Source organism: Megalobrama amblycephala, linkage group LG7, assembly GCF_018812025.1.
Source record: "Megalobrama amblycephala isolate DHTTF-2021 linkage group LG7, ASM1881202v1, whole genome shotgun sequence".
In the NCBI taxonomy this organism is placed as follows: Eukaryota; Metazoa; Chordata; class Actinopteri; order Cypriniformes; family Xenocyprididae; genus Megalobrama; species Megalobrama amblycephala.
In genome coordinates, this window is record NC_063050.1 from 42,565,375 (window position 1) to 42,584,372 (window position 18,998).

The following is an 18,998-nucleotide window of genomic DNA, read 5'->3' on the forward strand; positions in this document are numbered from 1 at the left end:
CTGAAAAAGTCTACACATGACACAGGTAATACTGAGTTCAATCTTTCGACCTCTTATAACAATGGCCATGGACACAGGCAGCGAGAATTTTTTTCTTTCTTTTCTTGCATTTTAGGTCTTTAATGGTTCATTAAAAAAATATATTTTTAAGACAATTATAGTATGCTTTATTTTAAAGGTGCCCTCGAATGAAAAATTAAATTTATCTTGGCATTGTTAAATAACAAGAGTTCAGTACATGGAAATGACATACAGTGAGTCTCAAACTCCATTGTTTCCTCCTTTTTATATAAATCTCATTTGTTTAAAAGACCTCCGAAGAACAGGCGAATCTCAACATAACACCGACTGTTACGTAACAGTCGGGGTGTACGCCCCCAATATTTGCATATGCCAGCCCACGTTTCCAACATTATAAAAGGCATTAGACAAGGGCAGCCAGTATTAACGTCTGGATGTGCACAACCAAATCATCAGACTAGGTAAGCAAGCAAGAACAATAGTGAAAAATGGCAGATGGAGCGATAATAACTGACATGATAACATGATATTTTTAGTGATATTTGTAAACTGTCTTTCTAAATGTTTCGTTAGCATGTTGCTAATGTACTGTTAAATGTGGTTAAAGTTACCATCGGTTATTACTGTATTCACGGAGACAAGAGAGCCATTGTTATTTTCATTTTTAAACACTTGCAGTCTGTATAAATGCATAAACACAACTTCATTCTTTATAAATCTCTCCAACAGAGTAGCATTACCCGTTAGCCACGGAGCACTATCAAACTCATTCAAAATCAGAAGTAAACAATATAACAGTATACAATACTCACATAATCCGACACATGCATGCCGCATGCATGATGAACACTTTGTAAAGATCCATTTGAGGGTTATATTAGCTGTGTAAACTTTGTTAAGGCACTGTTCAAGGCAAGCACGAACTCTGTGGGCGTGGACCACGGGATTTAAAGGGGCCGCAGCATAAAATCGGCGCGTTTATAATTATGCCCCAAAATAGGCAGTTAAAAAAATTAATAAAAAAAAAATCTATGGGGTATTTTGATCTGAAACTTCACAGACACATTCAGGGGACACCTTAGACTTATATTACATCTTTTAAAAACATAATCTAGGGCACCTTTAAACAAAAGCCTGTTTATTTAGGGACTTTTGACTTCCAAAAATGAGTGAATGTCATTTCATTAAATATGTTACAATACAATATGATTTATCCACATGGTTCAAAATTAACACACACATATATATATATATATATATATATATATATATATATATATATATATATATATATATATATATATATATATATATGTATATATAGGTCTTTATTTCACTCTGTGAAACTGCACATGTGACAAAAATCATATTAATTTTGTGGTTTAATGTGACAAATGTTCCACATATGTGTCACCACATGGTGTTCTGGAGAAAAGAAAACAACACTTAAGCTATCAGATGTACTTCTCTGGTAAATGTTGTTAGAAGATGTGTTGTGAAAGATGTTTTCTTTTAGATAGTCTGTATGAAATTGATTTGAGTTGCAAATCACATCACAGCAAGAGTTGGACCTTACAGTTCAAACATGATTGAACATGTTTTAAGTGTTCATTTTGATATATGATTCATGAGAAGGCATGGCCTCATCCTCTTACAGGTGCTTTTTCAGCCATTCGGAAGCATTGTTTGACAATGAACACTTCTGCAAACTGTTGTATTGCGCACATACACACCATTCCCTCCTCTCCTCATTTACTCACTATTATGCTTTCAAAAGTGTGAGAATGTACATGACACTTTAAGAGCAATTTAACACACAGAGAAAGTGTCAGATGCCTAACGAGCTGTTTTTAATTGGAGAGGCCAGATGAAGTTAATCCTCTGGCTCTCATGTGGTGCAAATGGCTACAGCCAGATTATCACAATTAATCTCATTCAGACTCTGTACAGATTATACAGGCATCAAATGCTGAGAACACGGATCTGTCAACTCATTTTATCAGCTGATTCTCAAACACATGGGACCAGGGACAGCATGGATGGCAGGCTTGCTCCTGTATCATATCTCTGGATGAGCCTGTGTCCATCTGTGTGCGCAAGTATGAGCATGGTCTCGTTTGCATATCCAAGTGGGGACCAAATGTTCCCAGAGAGATAATAAAACCTAAAAAACGACATTGTCTGGATGTACAGTACATCACACAGCTACATAAAGTAATTGTTTATTTGCAGGGCTGTCAAAGTTAACATGTTAATGCTCGCAATTTATTAACTCTTTCCCTGCCAGCGTTTTTGAAAAAAGTTGTCATCCAGCACCAGCATTTTTGTTCATTTTCACAAAGGTTTCATGGCCCCCAGAATATTTTGTTGTATGAATATCTGAACATGCAATATATTAAAAGAAAGAACAGACCATCTGCTTTTAAACAAACAAACAAACAAACAAAACACAAAAATGTTTTATTGTAGCTTCATGCATTCTTTTTTATATCAACACTTAAATGTGGGTAAGTTTCATAAAAAAGCAACATTTTGAGCAAAAAAGCTGAGAAAATCATGTTTTTGTCAAAGACTATGTCTGGATCAGATTCACAACGATGATAAAAACGTATATGGAGTAGATTGAGTCCATCAACACCCCCAAAACTTGCACAGTCCTATACCCCATCCTGGGTCAACATTTCATTCAGTAACGTTAGGCAGTTTTGGTTTATTTGCCGTTTAATGTTGATGATTGTGTTATTTTACATATGCATCTGCTTACATTTGCAATCCCTTATTTCTGCTTCTTCTTCATCTGTGTTTTGATCAGGAGATTCAGTACTCTTTCAGAAGATGCGTAAAAGCGCCCCCTATTGTATAACAGTAAAAACACGGAAAGCTGGAAAATTTTGTCAATGGCGGGGAAGCGTTGTCTCATAAAGGATGGAAAATTCCATCAGTGGCAGGGAAAGAGTTAAATAGGTTTTGTAGTTAACAACGCAAATGCATTTATTCAATTCGACATTTTATTAATATTTCATGAGTTTGTTTCCTCATAAAATCTTTAAGCTAATAAGGTTAAGTGTATTTGGCTTGCTGTACGCTGTGGAGGGGCTCGAGGAAGCAGCTTCAACTCGAGCTTGGATAAACTCCCCCAGGGAATACTAGTGCCTGGAAGAGGAGTGCGATATATGAGATGCCTAAATTATGTGGTGGAGTTGGGGAGGTGGAGGGATATCGATGCCAGATCGATGCCAACTGATGCCAGAGCAGGGTGAGTAGCTGCTTATATGCTCTGGTCGTAATTAAAAGATTAGGGTTCCCTCCTCTAGAGATTATGTTTGAATTTCACTAATTGAAAAATTAGATGGGTTCACTCCTCCCGAAATTATGTTGTGAACTTCACTTAATGTTCAACAACATTTTTTTTTTTTTTTTTTTTTTTTAGAAATTAATACTTTTATTCATCAAGGATGCATTCAATTGATCAAAAGTGTCAGTAAAGACATTAAAATAATAAGAAATGTTTCATGAGAACCAATTCAGCATATTCAAATAATTTTTGAAAGATTATGTGACACTGAAGACTGGAGTAATGGCTGCTGAAAATTCAGCTTTGCCATCACAGGCATCACAGCGATTAATTACATTTTAAAATAAATTAAAATAGAAAACAGTTCATTTAAATTGTAATAGTTTACAATTTTACTGTTTTTACTGTAGCATAAGAGACTTCTTTTATGAACATCGAAAAAAAAAAAAAAAAAAAAAAAAATGACCCCAAACTTTTGAATGGTATGTATGCATAATTAGAAAAGTTCATGAATGGGTTAATGATAGTATATAGTAATTGTAATTATGCAAATTTAAAAATCACTGGGATGACCCCACTTGAAATAAAACATATGGTGTGTGTTTATGTGTGTGACCCTTACGTGAGTGCCTGTGAGTAGTTGTAATAAGGAGTGACACCCAGAAATTTCTGAAGCTCGTCCATCACTTTTGCTGGGTCATTCCTCAGTTGCTGTCCATCAATAATCATTAGCTGCAGACAGAAATAAAGAGAGACAGACAGGGAGTTGAGGATTCAGAAAATGTCCTGTAAAAATCCTGAACTCAACAATGGATGATCCAGACCATTGACAGATGTGTGTTACCTGGTTTGGAGGGTAGTACGTGAGCCATCTCTCCAGGTGTGTGGCGTAGAGTCCAGGTACGAGGCAGCGGTTCTGGAGGGAGCGCAGCTCAGGTGGAGCGAGCTGGTCTGCTGAAATGACCTCATAGAAACTGAACTGCAATGCTGCTGGGTCTTCATGAGCCCTCTGATGCTGCCAGTGAGATTAAAACTATTTTAAATACCAAAACCTACACAATGACTTAAATATCAGTATTTGTTCTGATTCTGACTGATCATTAATTGTAAACTGGTCAAATACTTTTGTATAATTGTAGTATTGTTGTCTGTTTTGTTGCTAGGCCAATTATTTTCAACATTATATTGGTCTATTTTTTTCCCATCTGAAGATGATCTACAATTAACATAATGCAATAATTTCAACTCAAAATAATATTTATTTAAGCAGGCATGTAATAAGCGAGATAATGCACATGGCTTAATTTGTATTTAATCTGAATGAATATTCCTTTAATACAGGATATGAGATTGAAATGTTTTTCTTTTCATGTTCTTGTGCAGTAGCAGCTTCATGCTGTGCTCTCCTGTGCATGCTGTTGATGAGATTTCTATCTCGCACAATCTCTACTTGGGTTTTCACCCAGTGATTTTCTCACTCTCACTTACACATATTCAATCTCTCCACAATATCACACATGAACATGTGCACGCCTGGTTCCAACAGAAATCCACCAAGCACTCAAACACGCACACACAAACCCTAAGTGATTTCATGTATATATACTGTAAATATACTACTTTTTACTAAAAATGTGAAAGGGTGTGCTAAAAGTATAAGAAAATATCAAACACACTGCCCTCTATAGGTCTGGAGAAGTAATGAATACCTGCACAGGTGCACAGTTTACATGCACATGACTTTTAGATTTAGGTTAATATTTTTGAATATTATTATAACATGACAATACTATATTGCTTGACTTTTCACAGCTGTCGATATTGAAAAGCAGAATAGTCTTTGTCTGGACATGTGCAGACATACATGACTGTGAATATTCCACAAGAGGTGTCTACACGAACACAAAAGTCTGACCACTGGCCTATTCTACTATTGAAAAGACTGGGGTCAATAAGAGCCTCTAATGCTCACTAATTTTACATTTATTTGATCAAAATAATACAGTAAAAAATAGGCATATTGTGAAATATTATTACAATTTAAAATAACCTTTTTCTATTAATATGTTTTAAAACGTAATTTATTCCTATGACGGCAAAGCTGAAATTACTCCAGTCTTTAGTGTCACATGATCAATCCTTCTAATATGTGGTGCTCAAGAAACATTAATTATTATCACAGTTGAAAACAGTTGTGCTGCTGAATATGTGTTTTTGAACAGTAGTGTACATAATCAAAATATGACCAAATCCTAATTAATATTGGAAAATTCTTGTGCATGTAAACATGGTCAAAAGCAGTCAACTTTGATTGGGCAATTTTACTAGTCCTTGCTTTGTTATTGGTCAGTGTCATACCTGGTACCAGCTGTACGCCCTGTCTGAAGGGTTGATCAGCAGAGTAAGGATCTTGGCTTTAGGCAGGAGAGCAGCAGCTCGTTTGGGCGTCTCCTCAGAAGGAAAGTAATTTGCGCTTTTCTCAAACAGGAAATCTGTGCTGACATTAGAGGGTACGGGAAAGAACTCCATGTACCTTTAAGAAAAGAGGTGTATTGAGTTAGAGAATACTCATAGAAAGACAAATACACACACAAACAGAGGCTTCATTTACGGTAGGTCATTTTGCCATGGCTGATTTTGTCCCCTCCATTTATGAAATAGCTTGAGGTGAGGATATATCTGGGTCAATGACAAATAAGAGTTTCCAAGATAAATGGAAAAAAAAAAAAATCTAGGTTTACACTTTATTTTAAGGTGACGTAGTTACATTGTACTTACTCAAATAAGTATTGAGTAATATTAATTAACTACATGTACTTACTATATGTAGTAACACGTAACTGCGTCACCTTGAAATAAATCACCGTAAAATAAAGACATTATCACTAGACCAAAAATGTATACTTGTCATTAAGCTGTTGATCCATGCATTCATTCACTGACCTACAAAACCCTGAGATTGACAGTAGGAGATGCAGAAATAAAGTTATCAAATTAAATGCGTCACAAGTTCATTTAAGCACTTAAATGGGTCTGTAAAAATAACTGCTCCCTAAAATGACTGTGTAATGAGAATTTAAGAACTTAAGTCAGAATAGCAATTCAAACAGAAATATTATTATTTATATTTAAATTTTTATTTGGAAATGAACCATGATCTACAGATCATTACATCACATTTTTTTTTTTTTTTTTATCAAAACAGTGGAAGATCGTGTTAAAAACTGTGAATTCTCTCATTAATATTCATGAGCTACACCTTCACCCTTTTGTGACATCATAATCAGTGCATACTCTGCCAAAAAACACCTTTAACAAAGTGAAACCCATGCACAAAAGTGTCTGGAGCACAAGTACATGTTTCACACCCACCAGTCGATGCCTTTGTGATAGTTGTTGGTGTTGAAAAACTGAACTTCCTCAAATGTTTTCACACTGGGGAAGTTGCTGGAGATGAAGGGATGCATGATCAGGAAGAGGTAGAGCGCTGTCGTGCCTGGTGAGAGAGAGAAAGACATGAAGGGAGAAAGGAGGAGGGCAGAAGAGAAAGGAAGAAGGAGGAGAAGTAAATCAACGAGCCCTTCCCCTGCTAATGATGAAATTATATGTGCAGCTGATAGTGCTGAAGAGAAACATTTTGGGCCTGGAGATTCAGCCCACAGACAGAGAAACTAAGAGACATGGGATCAATACCCCATTTACCTTATGGATTTTTTTTCTGTGTGTGTGTTGTGAGTTTGTGAAACAGAAGGAAAGAAGATGAGTGCAGAGAGGAGAAGTGTTTAACAAGACAGTGTCTTGACACCAATCAAAATCTTACAGCCCCAAAACAGCTCTCTGTCTTTTCCCTTGTTCTACCCCCAGCCCTCTGGGGATGTGTCTGCATTGTTCTCCTCTAGAGCTCAACGCCCGTGGTTGCACTTTCATCATTTCTAGCAGCACAAGGTGAGATATGAAGCAGGATCAAGGGGAACAGCGGAGCGAGGAGATACGCGCACACATAAGGCTTTGAAGCCCTGCAAATGGAAAGACGGAGGAAACATGCTCTCGTAACAGAAATACAGAATTACCTGTTTTCTGAGGCCCGACCACCATGAACTTGGGCAGCCTGTCGCAGGTCTTCTCTTTGGACCAGATGTCCTTATGCCGTTTATCGTCACATGGGTTCTAAAAAAAAACAATATCACAGAGGCATAAAGTTCTATCAAATCAATACATGATCTGTTAACGGAAGCACTGAGACAGAGGACAGGTCACTGTCTGTAGCTCGACGCTTACAGTATATGGATCATCCTTGAGATCATCTTCAGATATAATATGATGCAAAAAATAGATATTCTAAAATACATAATAACAAATAAATGACATACAGTATGTCTGTAATGTAATTGTTACTGCAGCAATTTAATAAGTAATTTATGTTGAGAACAGAACAATATGAAATTCAACTGAGATCTTTTTTCTGTACTATCCAAGGCTGTAACTCCTACATGCAGCATCTTTTTAATATAAAACATAATTGGAACAGCCGCAGAAAAAATGCTTGAGAAAAATATGCTGAAATTGTGCAAAACCCCCATAAATCCAAGTGATGTCCCTGTGAGAAGTTGTAAAGTGCAACTGTTCATTTTCTGGAGGCTTTTCATTGGTCAGCGTCCATTTGAGACTTGGAGTGCTTGATGTACAGCGATAGTTACACAGCATACGGGCCACAGAGAGTAGGCTTTTTACCAACATGTCATTTTGCAAAGGATTGCTTTTCCCTTTGGTAATTTCTTAAAGGATTTCTTGAGGTATCCATTTAAAAAAATAAATAAAAATTATATATATATATATATATTATATATATATATATATTATATATATATATATTGTATATATTGCCAAAAGTTTTGGGACGCCTGCCTTTACGTGCACTTTAATGACATCCCATTCTTAATCGATAGTGTTTAATATGGAGTTGGCCCACACTTTGCAGCTATAACAGCCTCAACTCCTCTGGGAATACTTTTCACAAGGTTTAGGAGTGTGTTTATGGGAATTTTTGACCATTCTTCTAGAAGCACATTTGTGAAGTCAGCCACTGATGTAGGACGAGAAGGCCTGGCTCACAGTCTCCGCTCTAATTCATCCCAAAGGTGTTCTATCGGGTTGAGGTCAGGACTCATCTGACGCTTTGCATTGCACTTGTTGATGTAAGGCTTGGATGCAGCTGCCCATTCCATGAAGCTCTATACACACTGTTCTTGAGCTAATCTGAAGGCCACACGAAGTTTGGAGGTCTGTAGCTATTGACTCTGCAGAAAGTTGGCGACTTCTGAGCGCTGTGCGCCTCAGCATGCGCTGACCCCCGCTCTGTGATTTTACGTGTCCTACCACTTCATGGCTGAGTTGCTGTTGTTCCCAATTGCTTCCACTTTGTTATGATACCACTAACAGTTGACTGTGGAATATTTAGTACTGAGGAAACATCACGAATGGACTTATTGCACAGGTTGCAACCTATCATGGTACCATGCTTGAATTCACTGAGCTCCTGAGAGCGACCCATTCTTTCACAAATGTTTGTAGAAGCAATCTGCATGCCTAGGTGCTTGATTTTTCAACACCTGTGGCCATAGAAGTGATTGGAACACCTGAAATCAATGATTTGGAGGGGTGTCCCAATACATTTGGCAATATAATATATATATATCTGGAATCTGATGGTGCAAAAAAAAAAAAAATCAAAATATTGAGAAAATCGCCTTTAAAATTGTCCAAATGAAGTTCTTAGCAATGCATATCCACTCACAAAAATAATTTTTTTTATATATTTACAGTAGGAAATTTACAAAATATCTTCATGGAACATGATCTTTACTTAAAGGGTTACTTCAGGATTTAGCATTAAGCTTTGTATTAGTAGAATACCACTAGTATTTTCGAATTAGCGTGCTTTCCCCCTTCATATCAGCCCGAGATGAGAGATTTATGCATTTTTATTCTGTAAAAAAGCCTCCGATGACGCAAAAATCGTCATTTTGCGTCATCGGAGGCTTTTTTGGCCAGAGGCTTAAAACTACAGCCAGTAATAGCAGGTAGTTCCGCATTTTTTCACCACGCCCATACATATGCGCTTTTGAGGTTACTCATGGACATAGATCAAAGATTTTATCAAAAGTGGGTGTCAATATATTTTTAAGCTTACAGTAATTAACTTTATTTTGTCTGCAGTGGTCAGTGGTTCATCTCGCAAATGTATCGGTCTCTGCAGTCATCTCAACCAATACAGCAACAGGCTTTTGTGGTAACGTTAGCATAAATAGATAAATAAACTCAGTTTTACAGAACAGAGGCTTTACTTTGATAACAGTCAACTTATATGCAACTTATATGTAATTGTCTATCTAACGTTACTTTGCTAAGTTTGCAGTTTTACTGCTACCTACAACACTACATATAGGCTACTGTGTTATTAGTCTAGTATCAGCGAGTCTTACCTCTGGGCGAATACGCTTAGTACCAGATGCCCAGGCTGTTCGTCCTCTGGGAAAGTGAATATAGATGGTATCGCGGTGTCCTTCAGAATGGTTCTCTTCATTGCAAAGATATTTGGTTCGTAGTCCTCGTGCTTGAAATGGAGACTACATATTCTGCGTTTTTTTAGGTTTTCTATAACGGTGTCATCTCCAAACTTCGGGTGTTTGATGGCCCGCAGCCACTGTTTACATCGCTCCAAATCTTTAACTTAATCGGAAAATAATGGAAACTTACTTGTCCTTTCCTGGTTTTGGGTGTACATCCAGGTACAAAGCAATTTAGCACCATTTCGCTGTAAATGTATGAACTAACTCACGATTTATTTGTTTGAATTTTCCTGAATGCCGCCTGTAACCGATAGGCGTGGTTTGGGCGTGGCCTCGCAAGGGTAGCAAAACAAGTGCATTCTGGGAGTTGTTGTCTTTCATCCACATTAGTCAAAAATACATTTTCTGCCTTTTCTCAGTCTAGAAGGCTCCAAATTCAAAAATAATTTCACATTTCTACTACATAAATGACCAATTTTAAATACACATTCATCTTTCCAGGGGTGAAGTACCCCTTTAATATCCTAATGATTTTTGGCATAAAAGAAAAATCGATAATTTTGACCCATACAATGTATTTTTGGCTATTGCTACAAATATACCCGTGCTACTTTGTGGTCCAGGGTCACATATATACAAAATATAAAACATTTTTTAAATGTTTTTGAAAGAAGTCTCTTATGCTCACCAAGGCTGCATTTAATATAAAAATGAAATATTGTGAAACATTACTACAATTGAAAATAAATGTGTTCTGTTTTAGTATATTTTATAGTTATTTTATTTTCAGCCATTACTCCATTCTTCAGTTTTACATAATCCTTTAGTAATCCTTCTTATATTCTAATATTTAAATATTACTTAAAACCAGTTCTCATTAAACAAGGAAAACTCAAGAATTGTTAATCATAATTATTCATTAGTAAATTAAAATGTTTGAATATGGTTAAAAGACAGTTTGTGTCTTTCTATCATGACTGACCTGCCACAGCGGGTGCCTCTGCTCCGGGAAGAGTGTGAAGTACTTGTGTGCAAGCTGCAGGGGAGGAAGTGTGTGTAGCCTCAGGTTGGTCCAGCACTTCAGGAAGTTAGCCAAATTAGTGAATGTATATAATCCCAAGCGGTCATTCCCATAGTTGGAGAGATGAGTCATAAATATACTGATCTACAGAGAGGAACAAAGAGAGAAACTTTTTATTCATCAATCAATCATAAATAATCATTTGTCATAAGTAAACAGCAGCCTTTGCTAATACAACATTTCCGCTAATATAAAAAGCTATAGTGACATATGTGAATGTGATGACCTTAGTTGTAATACCCCAGTGTTTCCTGTAGGCAGCAGTATTGTGTATATTAATGTTCAGGTCTTAAACCTTTGCTCCTCCATTATACTAACACCTTTTCTCATAAGAGCATTAGAGGAGAGAGAAAACCATTTGAATACAAAACGACCCGCATTTTTCCATGTTAGTTGCATTTGTGCGTGGTTTTATTTGTCAAACATGTGTTGTAAATGGCCCAGCAGATGTTGAGGTGATGTTGATCATTTGGTTTGCTGGCATTGTTTAATAAAGGCTAAATGTCGCCTAGCAACCCTATACACTGCACTAGGGTGTGCTGATTTCCTGCGTCAGCCCCTTTATGGGGTGGTTCAGAGCACCCCTGGGGCACATTCAATTACTGCAGGCCGATCAGCGGTCTTTCATATGAGGTAAGCCCAGCGGATGCGTCCACTTCATGTGGAGTGGAGCTGTAATTCTGATGTAATCCACTAGAGTAAGGTCATTCGCGGACAGTGTCTGTGGAGATTAGGATCAATACAATTAACAAGGGTCTGCTGAGAGAAGAGAAAAGATGAGAGGAGTGAGGGGGGAAAGACGAGAAAAAGGAAAAGTGAAGAAGTTTTATTGGGTCTCTATGCTTGACTGGTTTAGTAGGTTGCATTGCAAGAGGAGAGGAGAGGGAATATGTGGCCTAGTTTAAAACAGACACTCCCAGTAATGCCAGACAAGGCCGTCGCTAAAATTCTCCCTACCCAGGGCAAAGTTTTATGGGTGGGCCCCCACTCACCCAGGTGCATTAGGGGGCCCCTCATCACAAGGTCCAGGACAACATTCCCAGTTGTCCCTCCTGAATGACGGCCCTGAAGCAAGGCATCCTTCACTTCTACAATAAAATCACATATAGGCCTACTGATAATAAGCTTGAATGATATTTGTTTTACAACTGCTTATACGTAATCAGTTCTTTTGTATTGGATTCTCCCATCTGTAAAGTACGTAAAGTGCCATTAAACACTGTGAATTTAACAGGAAACAATAGTGTTCAAAGCTACATAAATGTAATGGCATTAAAGGTGCTCAAGAGGATCTTTTCGTCGACTGAGAAACCAAAGACTGTTAGTGAGTTTTTGAAATGAGCGCATGCATAAGAACAACCCCCCTCCTTCACAGCTCATTTCGAGGGAACGCCTCCCAAAACTCGTGCACGAGTATTGGAACACGAGTGTTTATTTACCACCGGCATTCGCTGTGTCGTGTTAGTGGATTCATTATGTCGGACTCACCGCAGGTAACTCATAATCTGCAGTTGTTACTCCTGTCTCCTGACAAAAACATTGCATGCGGTGCCTGTAGAGTGTGGAAAGTTACTGGAGCGCACAGCCATGCTTGTCTCTCACAAGGAACGTCATGGTAGTGATTGACAAGCCAGAGGGCCAATCCGCGCACGTCTTAATTAAAAATAATTTAATGTGAGTTTGAATATAATTTTTTGTGACCTTTATAGACATTGCCTACTGAAAGCTACAATGGATAGGCTAACCTTAGATCTTGAAAATAAATTAAGGAAACAACAGTGTTCAAACTGTCAACTCAAGGTGACCAACACGTGTATTTTATGATAAAAAGATTGTTTCAGTCTTTTGGTATGTATTTTTAATTTTGTTAAAATGGAGTAAGATTTAGGAATTTGATAATGTACTTATCCATTTCGTTGCTAATACAGTGCGATTACAGAGAGAGCCCACCCACACGCTCTTCTGATTGGCTGTGATTGAGTTTCCCATTGGCTGTGGGTTGACTCTGGTTTATCGCATCGCATTGCGTCTGGTTAGGACATGGTGTTAGGCGGTTTAAGTTTGCTTTTCAAAGCTGAAAAAGCAAAAGCCAACTCAAGCAACAGAACTAACGGGCAACATCATGAGCTGTTTATTTCCCCTGTTTTGTCTAAATGCCAAGGTATGGCAACTGCCATACTCTGTCATACGTAAACGTTGCACCTGATTACCAAGAAAAGCTACTAAAGACGTATTTAAAACAGTTCATGTGACTACAGTGGTTCAACCTTACAAAGCGACCAGAATACTTTATGTGCGCCAAAAAAATTGTTCAACAATATGATGGGCGATTTCAAAACACTGCTTCATGAAGCTTCAAAGCTTTACGAATCTTTTGTTTCGAATCAGTGGTTCGGAGCGTGTATCAAAAGTCACGTGATTTCAGTAAACGAGGCTTCGTTACGTCATAAGTGTTTTGAAATTTCAATGGTTCACCACTGGGGGGCGTGACTTTGGCAGTTTGATACACGCTAAAAGATTCGTAAAGCTTTGAATCTTCATGAAGCAGTGTTTTGAAATCGCCTATCACTAGATATTGTTGAATAAAGTCGTTATTTTGTTTTTTTGGGGCAGAAAAAGTATTCTCTGCATTGAAAGTGTTAATTGTTTTGCTGGCAATGCAGGTCTCACTGAGCCAACCGATTTTATGAAAAAATATCTTCATTTGTGTTCCGAAGATGAACGAAGGTCTTACGGGTGTGGAACGACATGAAGGTAATTAATGACAGAATTTACATTTTTGGGTGAACTAACCCTTTAATACTTTTTCTCAGCAAGAACAAATTAAATTGATCAAATATTTCATATAAATATTGTTCTATTCATCAAATATTCCTGAAAAAAGTATGGAAAACATGGAAATATGATCAACATTGATAATATTAAGAAAGGTTTCTTGAGCACCAAATAAGCATGTTAGAATGATTTCTAAAGGATCATGTGACACTGAAGACTGGAGTAATGATGCTGAAAATTCAGCTTTTTCATCACAGGAATAAATGACATTGTACAATATATTAAAACAGAAAACAGTTTTGTAAATTGTAATAATATTACTGTTTTTACTGTATTTTTGATAAAAAAAGCATCCTTTTTGAGCATAAGATTCCAAACTTTTAGAAGTGAATACTATACCTAATAATAATAATAATAACAATCTATAAATTGCAAAAAACCTTGCATAAATGTAAAGTTGTAAATATGCAATAATGTAAAAATTTTTATTATTATTATTCATATAATAATATAATATTTATAATGGACATTATGTTTTTATCTTTGTAGTGAATACTTATTGTGTGAAAAAGTATAAAACAACAACAACAATAATAATAATAATAAAACGATTGTTATAAAAAACAATAATAGTCAATCTCTAATAAACACATAGGTACATGAACCAGCAAAACAACAAAAGGCAGCAAAGTCTTTCAGAAGCTGCACAAACTTTACAGCCAGCTAAACATCCACAAGTTTTAGCAGAACTTTCTCACCGACATCAATTCATTTTCCACATAACTCTTACATTTATCACGAAATGAGATCTGCTATATTATATATCTGTTTATTAGGTTGAAGGTAAAAGAGAAGACTATGATCCATTAGAACACACTGTCTTCTGTAAGCTGAAAGTGTTTTATAATCAGCCAGGATCTGGTTGGAGTGTGTAATGGACTCTGTATCAGGGCCTAAGTGCAGCTCCCTCAGAAGGTTGCCGTGGATATGGTAGCGGCACAGCAATGGCAGCAGGCTTTGATTGATGGATGGGATGCTAGGTGACCGTGAGCAGGGCGGGGAATATTTATGGGATAATGAGACAAGTTTAGCAGCTTCTGTCACACTGGCATGCTTTATGCTGGACTGGTGTAACACACACTCTCGCGTACACACTCGCAGCCACTGAATTCAATTTAACCCTCACGGGAAAACGAATGGGACCCGTGATATTAAAAAGATGTCAAGTATTATAAAGTATTTTGGTGGGATTGTGGTGAATGTTCGCCTTCGCTCCACACACATAAGAACACAGGCTTTTCCCGTATGTACAACATCAATCTGACCACTGAACAAGTTCTGCTGTACCACAAACAGACTGATCAAGATATGATTTATGCTGCGCTTTCAGCAATCAATAACAAACACACACATAGACTTTGTAAAATAGACACCAGAAAGCAACAACGCCTACACACACACTGCCATAGGTCGTATGATTCATTTTACCTAGCTCTAGCAGCCAGGGCAAAGAAAGAGAGCAAGAAAAAGAGGAAAAGAGAGCGAGCGAGTGAAAAAAAACATCCTTTAAAGGATCTCAGGTCCAAAAGCATCTATCCTGCTTGTCCAACACACACTTGAGAATGCCAGCACAAGCCACCATTTTAACAGCTAAATTTGGACTACCTATTGAACATGCACACACACACACAAACACACACAGCGAGAGGATCTAAAGGGTTCCAAACAGATGTTCCTTCTGGAAGAGGTTCAGGACCTGACAGAATTATAAATCACTAGCCTGGAAAAGACATGAAAATTTAACCAGCAAACACACATGCACTCACCACAAACACAGGCACACGCACACACACACACACACACACACACACACACACACACACACACACACACACACACACACACGAGAGAGACTCCAATTACCACTGCTCACCTTTCAATGTGATTATGAGTATTACACAATTCAAGGCAACAGTGATGTGGCTAGCTGTCAGAAAGGTCTTAAATTGGTATATGAAGTTCATACAGGGGGTTAATAAGTACTAGTTAGTTTGCAAGTATAGTAATTGTGAACTTAGTTTATTTGCATCATTTGTTCTTAAAGGGGTCATATAATGCCATTTTTGTACAAGTTAATATGATTCTTTAGGGTCTAAATGAAAAGTTTGTCATATACTTCAATTAAAAACTCTCATTATTATTGTAAGAGAACACAAATTTTACCTGGTCAAAAACAGTTCTGTTGTCAGCAAGCCATTTCAGTGCATGTGTCTTTAAATGATAATGAGCTTTGCTCACCCCGCCCCTCTGTTCTGTGGGGCGTTTTGACACAACACACTTGGAGTGTTGCCTTGACAACAGCTGAGGGTATATTTTGGAGAAAGAACGACAGTAACGACAATAAACGTGGGATTATGAATTATATTGAGAACATAGAAAGCATGCCCTAATGTACCCTGAGTGTAAACATCAAAATGACTGCTGTGTTCGTTATTACACCCATGAACAGAACACCACAAGCTCGCTCAGGGCGGGTCTGTGTTGAAACGCTGCTGTCAATTAACAATCGTGGGAGGGGCGTCCGACCGTGTGACGTCACACGGTTAGACGGCTTGATTTGAGACAGGGGAAAACATACAAGGAGATTAAAAAAGCACTGGATGGATTTTTATCATTATAGGATGGTTGTGTACAGGCACTGCCAACACACATTTCAGTACAATCAACTTGTAAAAGTGCATGTACCATTATGTGACCCCTTTAAAGCAAGTCTTAGCTCTCTGTAATGTGTAGTCATGTAACATGATGTTTACCTTTATAAATCTAACAAACAACCTTCAAATTTCATTTTATCTTGTTGTAGTTTCAAACTTTTTTTTGCCTCACATAATGGTCTGTGGCAACAAAGTTACATTTCCATTGAGTTTAATCAGAAGAACAGGAAATATGATACATAATAATGGCATATAATAAATAGAATATTTATATATGTAACAAATATTTAAAATCTTCTAAAGTCTGAAAATGAATGTGGCAAAATAAAATAAACAGTATTTTATAAATAATTTTACAAACAATAAACAATTCATTAAATTGAATTTATACAGTGAATTAAATTATTACTTCATACATATTAATTATAATTAATATATTATACAATATCAATATTATTTATAATTATTATAATACAGATCCTTTTATTCCAAATGTTACTTCTGGTACAAGGATAATTAGTTTTTATTTGAGGTTATATTTCAATTAAAGCTAGTTTCATGCTATATAAATCTGTCCACAATTTTGCCATCTGAGACAAATTTTGGAGATCGTCTAAACTCTTTGATTGTTTAGAGTAACAGTTTGATGGTGCATCACAGAAATTCTCAGTAACCAGGCTAAGTTGTAACATACAGCTTGTGCACTGGACCTTGGACACTCAAACTAACAAACACATACAATCTGTACAATACACACTGTAAGAGCAGGTAAAGTTATACTTTTCTTAATTCCTCAATAAGCAACACTCCATTTTACTAGAAAAACTAAAATGTTATACTGTAAGTTGTGTATTCTAGCTCACCATAATAAACCAGTTTTAATGTTTTATTATACTGTAAGATTATTAAATAAATGTCTATTCTATTCTATTCTATTCTATTCTGTACAGTACACCTGCAAAATCCAACTTGATCTCTTTTTTCTGTTTTATGTAGTATCAATCTTGATCAGACTGGCGCAACATGATTATCACATGTATACTTGTAATGACTTGGCGTGGCCATGGCATTAATACACACACACACACACACACACACACACACACACACAAAGAGAGAGAGTCTGGTTCACTATCCTTGTAGGGACTCTCCATAGACGTAATGGTTTTTATACTGTACAAACTGTACAAACTATTCTATACCCTATACCACCAAACCTACCCAATCACAGAAAACATTTGGGCATCCTATAAAAGACTTGGACTCTTATCATAGTTTTATAGCACTTTGACAATATTTTTTGATTGAAAGCTTCAGTCCAGTATAACTCCACAAAAATCATGATTTTGCCTTTCACCCACAAGTGTTTGACAATTCAGGAATCCAAGAATGGGAGAATTGTCATGTTTGTATATTCTGATGTCTATTCTACAGCTGATTTTTCACTGTTAAATTTACTGAATGATACTTTTAATATATATTCAAAACAGTGTTGCTGGACAACCATCTTGGTGTTTGTTTCATACTCCAACTTTCCCTAACCTAGCATAACTTAATGAGATTCAAAATCACACACACACACATGCACGCACGCACGCACGCACACACACACACACACACACACACACACACACACACACACACACACACACACACACACACACACACACACACACACACACACACACTCACACACAATCGGCTCATTTAACAGGAGAGTCCAGCTGGAAAATTTTGTCCTCAAGCGTCATTCCTCTCTCTCTTTCTGTCCTTTATTCTCTCAGACACAAACAAACACATACTCCCTTCCCGATTCTCTGATTGGACACCCTTCCTTTTCTTGTACAAACTGTTTAGTTCCGCTTATAGTCTCTCTCTCAGTGTTAGACGTTCTTTGACCATCCATTATCAGGATAATTGAAAGTTGACATCAACATACATAATGATTTCAGCTGAATTTGTTGTGTTGCTCTTAATGTTGCTCTTAGTTCACCCAAAAATAAAAATTCATCACCCTCTTGTTGCTTTAGTCTCTGGTATTTTTTCTTCTTCTGTGAAACACAAAAAGAAAATCTTTTAAGAATTCTTTTTTTATACAGCAGTTTATAAAGGTCACAGTGTTTTCAATTAATTACCTAGAAGAAAATATTTATACACTTCTCATAATAACATAAAAGATCAATGAAGTTGTGTGCCTTTGATTTTGAAAAGAATGGATAAATTGAACAAAAATCAAACTTATGATATGGCTTAGTGAGCTTATCAAATTGCAAAAATTAGTGCATTTTAAAACAAAATCACGAAACTGTAGGTGGCACAGGCTGATTGGTCATTAACTCAATTTGTTAACGATCACATCATTATCTACACAGCACAGCTGATTGGTTGCTGTGGCATTCGAATACTTGGCATTGTTTGCTGTTAGCAGTCTGCTGCGCACTTTCAGAAACCCTCCACCTTCCCCAGCTCCACCTGTATAGATCTGCTACGGGGTTATTTCATATTTACATGCGTGCAGCTCATAATCTGGTGTTTTCAGTGTC

At 36.9% G+C, this 18,998-nt stretch overlaps 1 protein-coding gene across 1 annotated transcript in view; it reads right to left on the reverse strand.

Annotated features, from left to right (window-relative positions):
* The window catches only part of ndst3 (N-deacetylase/N-sulfotransferase (heparan glucosaminyl) 3), an 86,015-nt gene that overhangs the window by 10,651 nt on the left and 56,366 nt on the right, over positions 1–18,998 (reverse strand). The window contains exons 7-12 of the mRNA XM_048197585.1: positions 10,868–11,050; positions 7,387–7,483; positions 6,689–6,812; positions 5,675–5,849; positions 4,161–4,331; positions 3,939–4,048 (exon numbers count right to left, since the gene is read on the reverse strand). Of these exons, the coding sequence (XP_048053542.1) occupies positions 3,939–4,048; positions 4,161–4,331; positions 5,675–5,849; positions 6,689–6,812; positions 7,387–7,483; positions 10,868–11,050 (860 nt within the window). The remainder of the gene's footprint in view (positions 1–3,938; positions 4,049–4,160; positions 4,332–5,674; positions 5,850–6,688; positions 6,813–7,386; positions 7,484–10,867; positions 11,051–18,998) is intronic.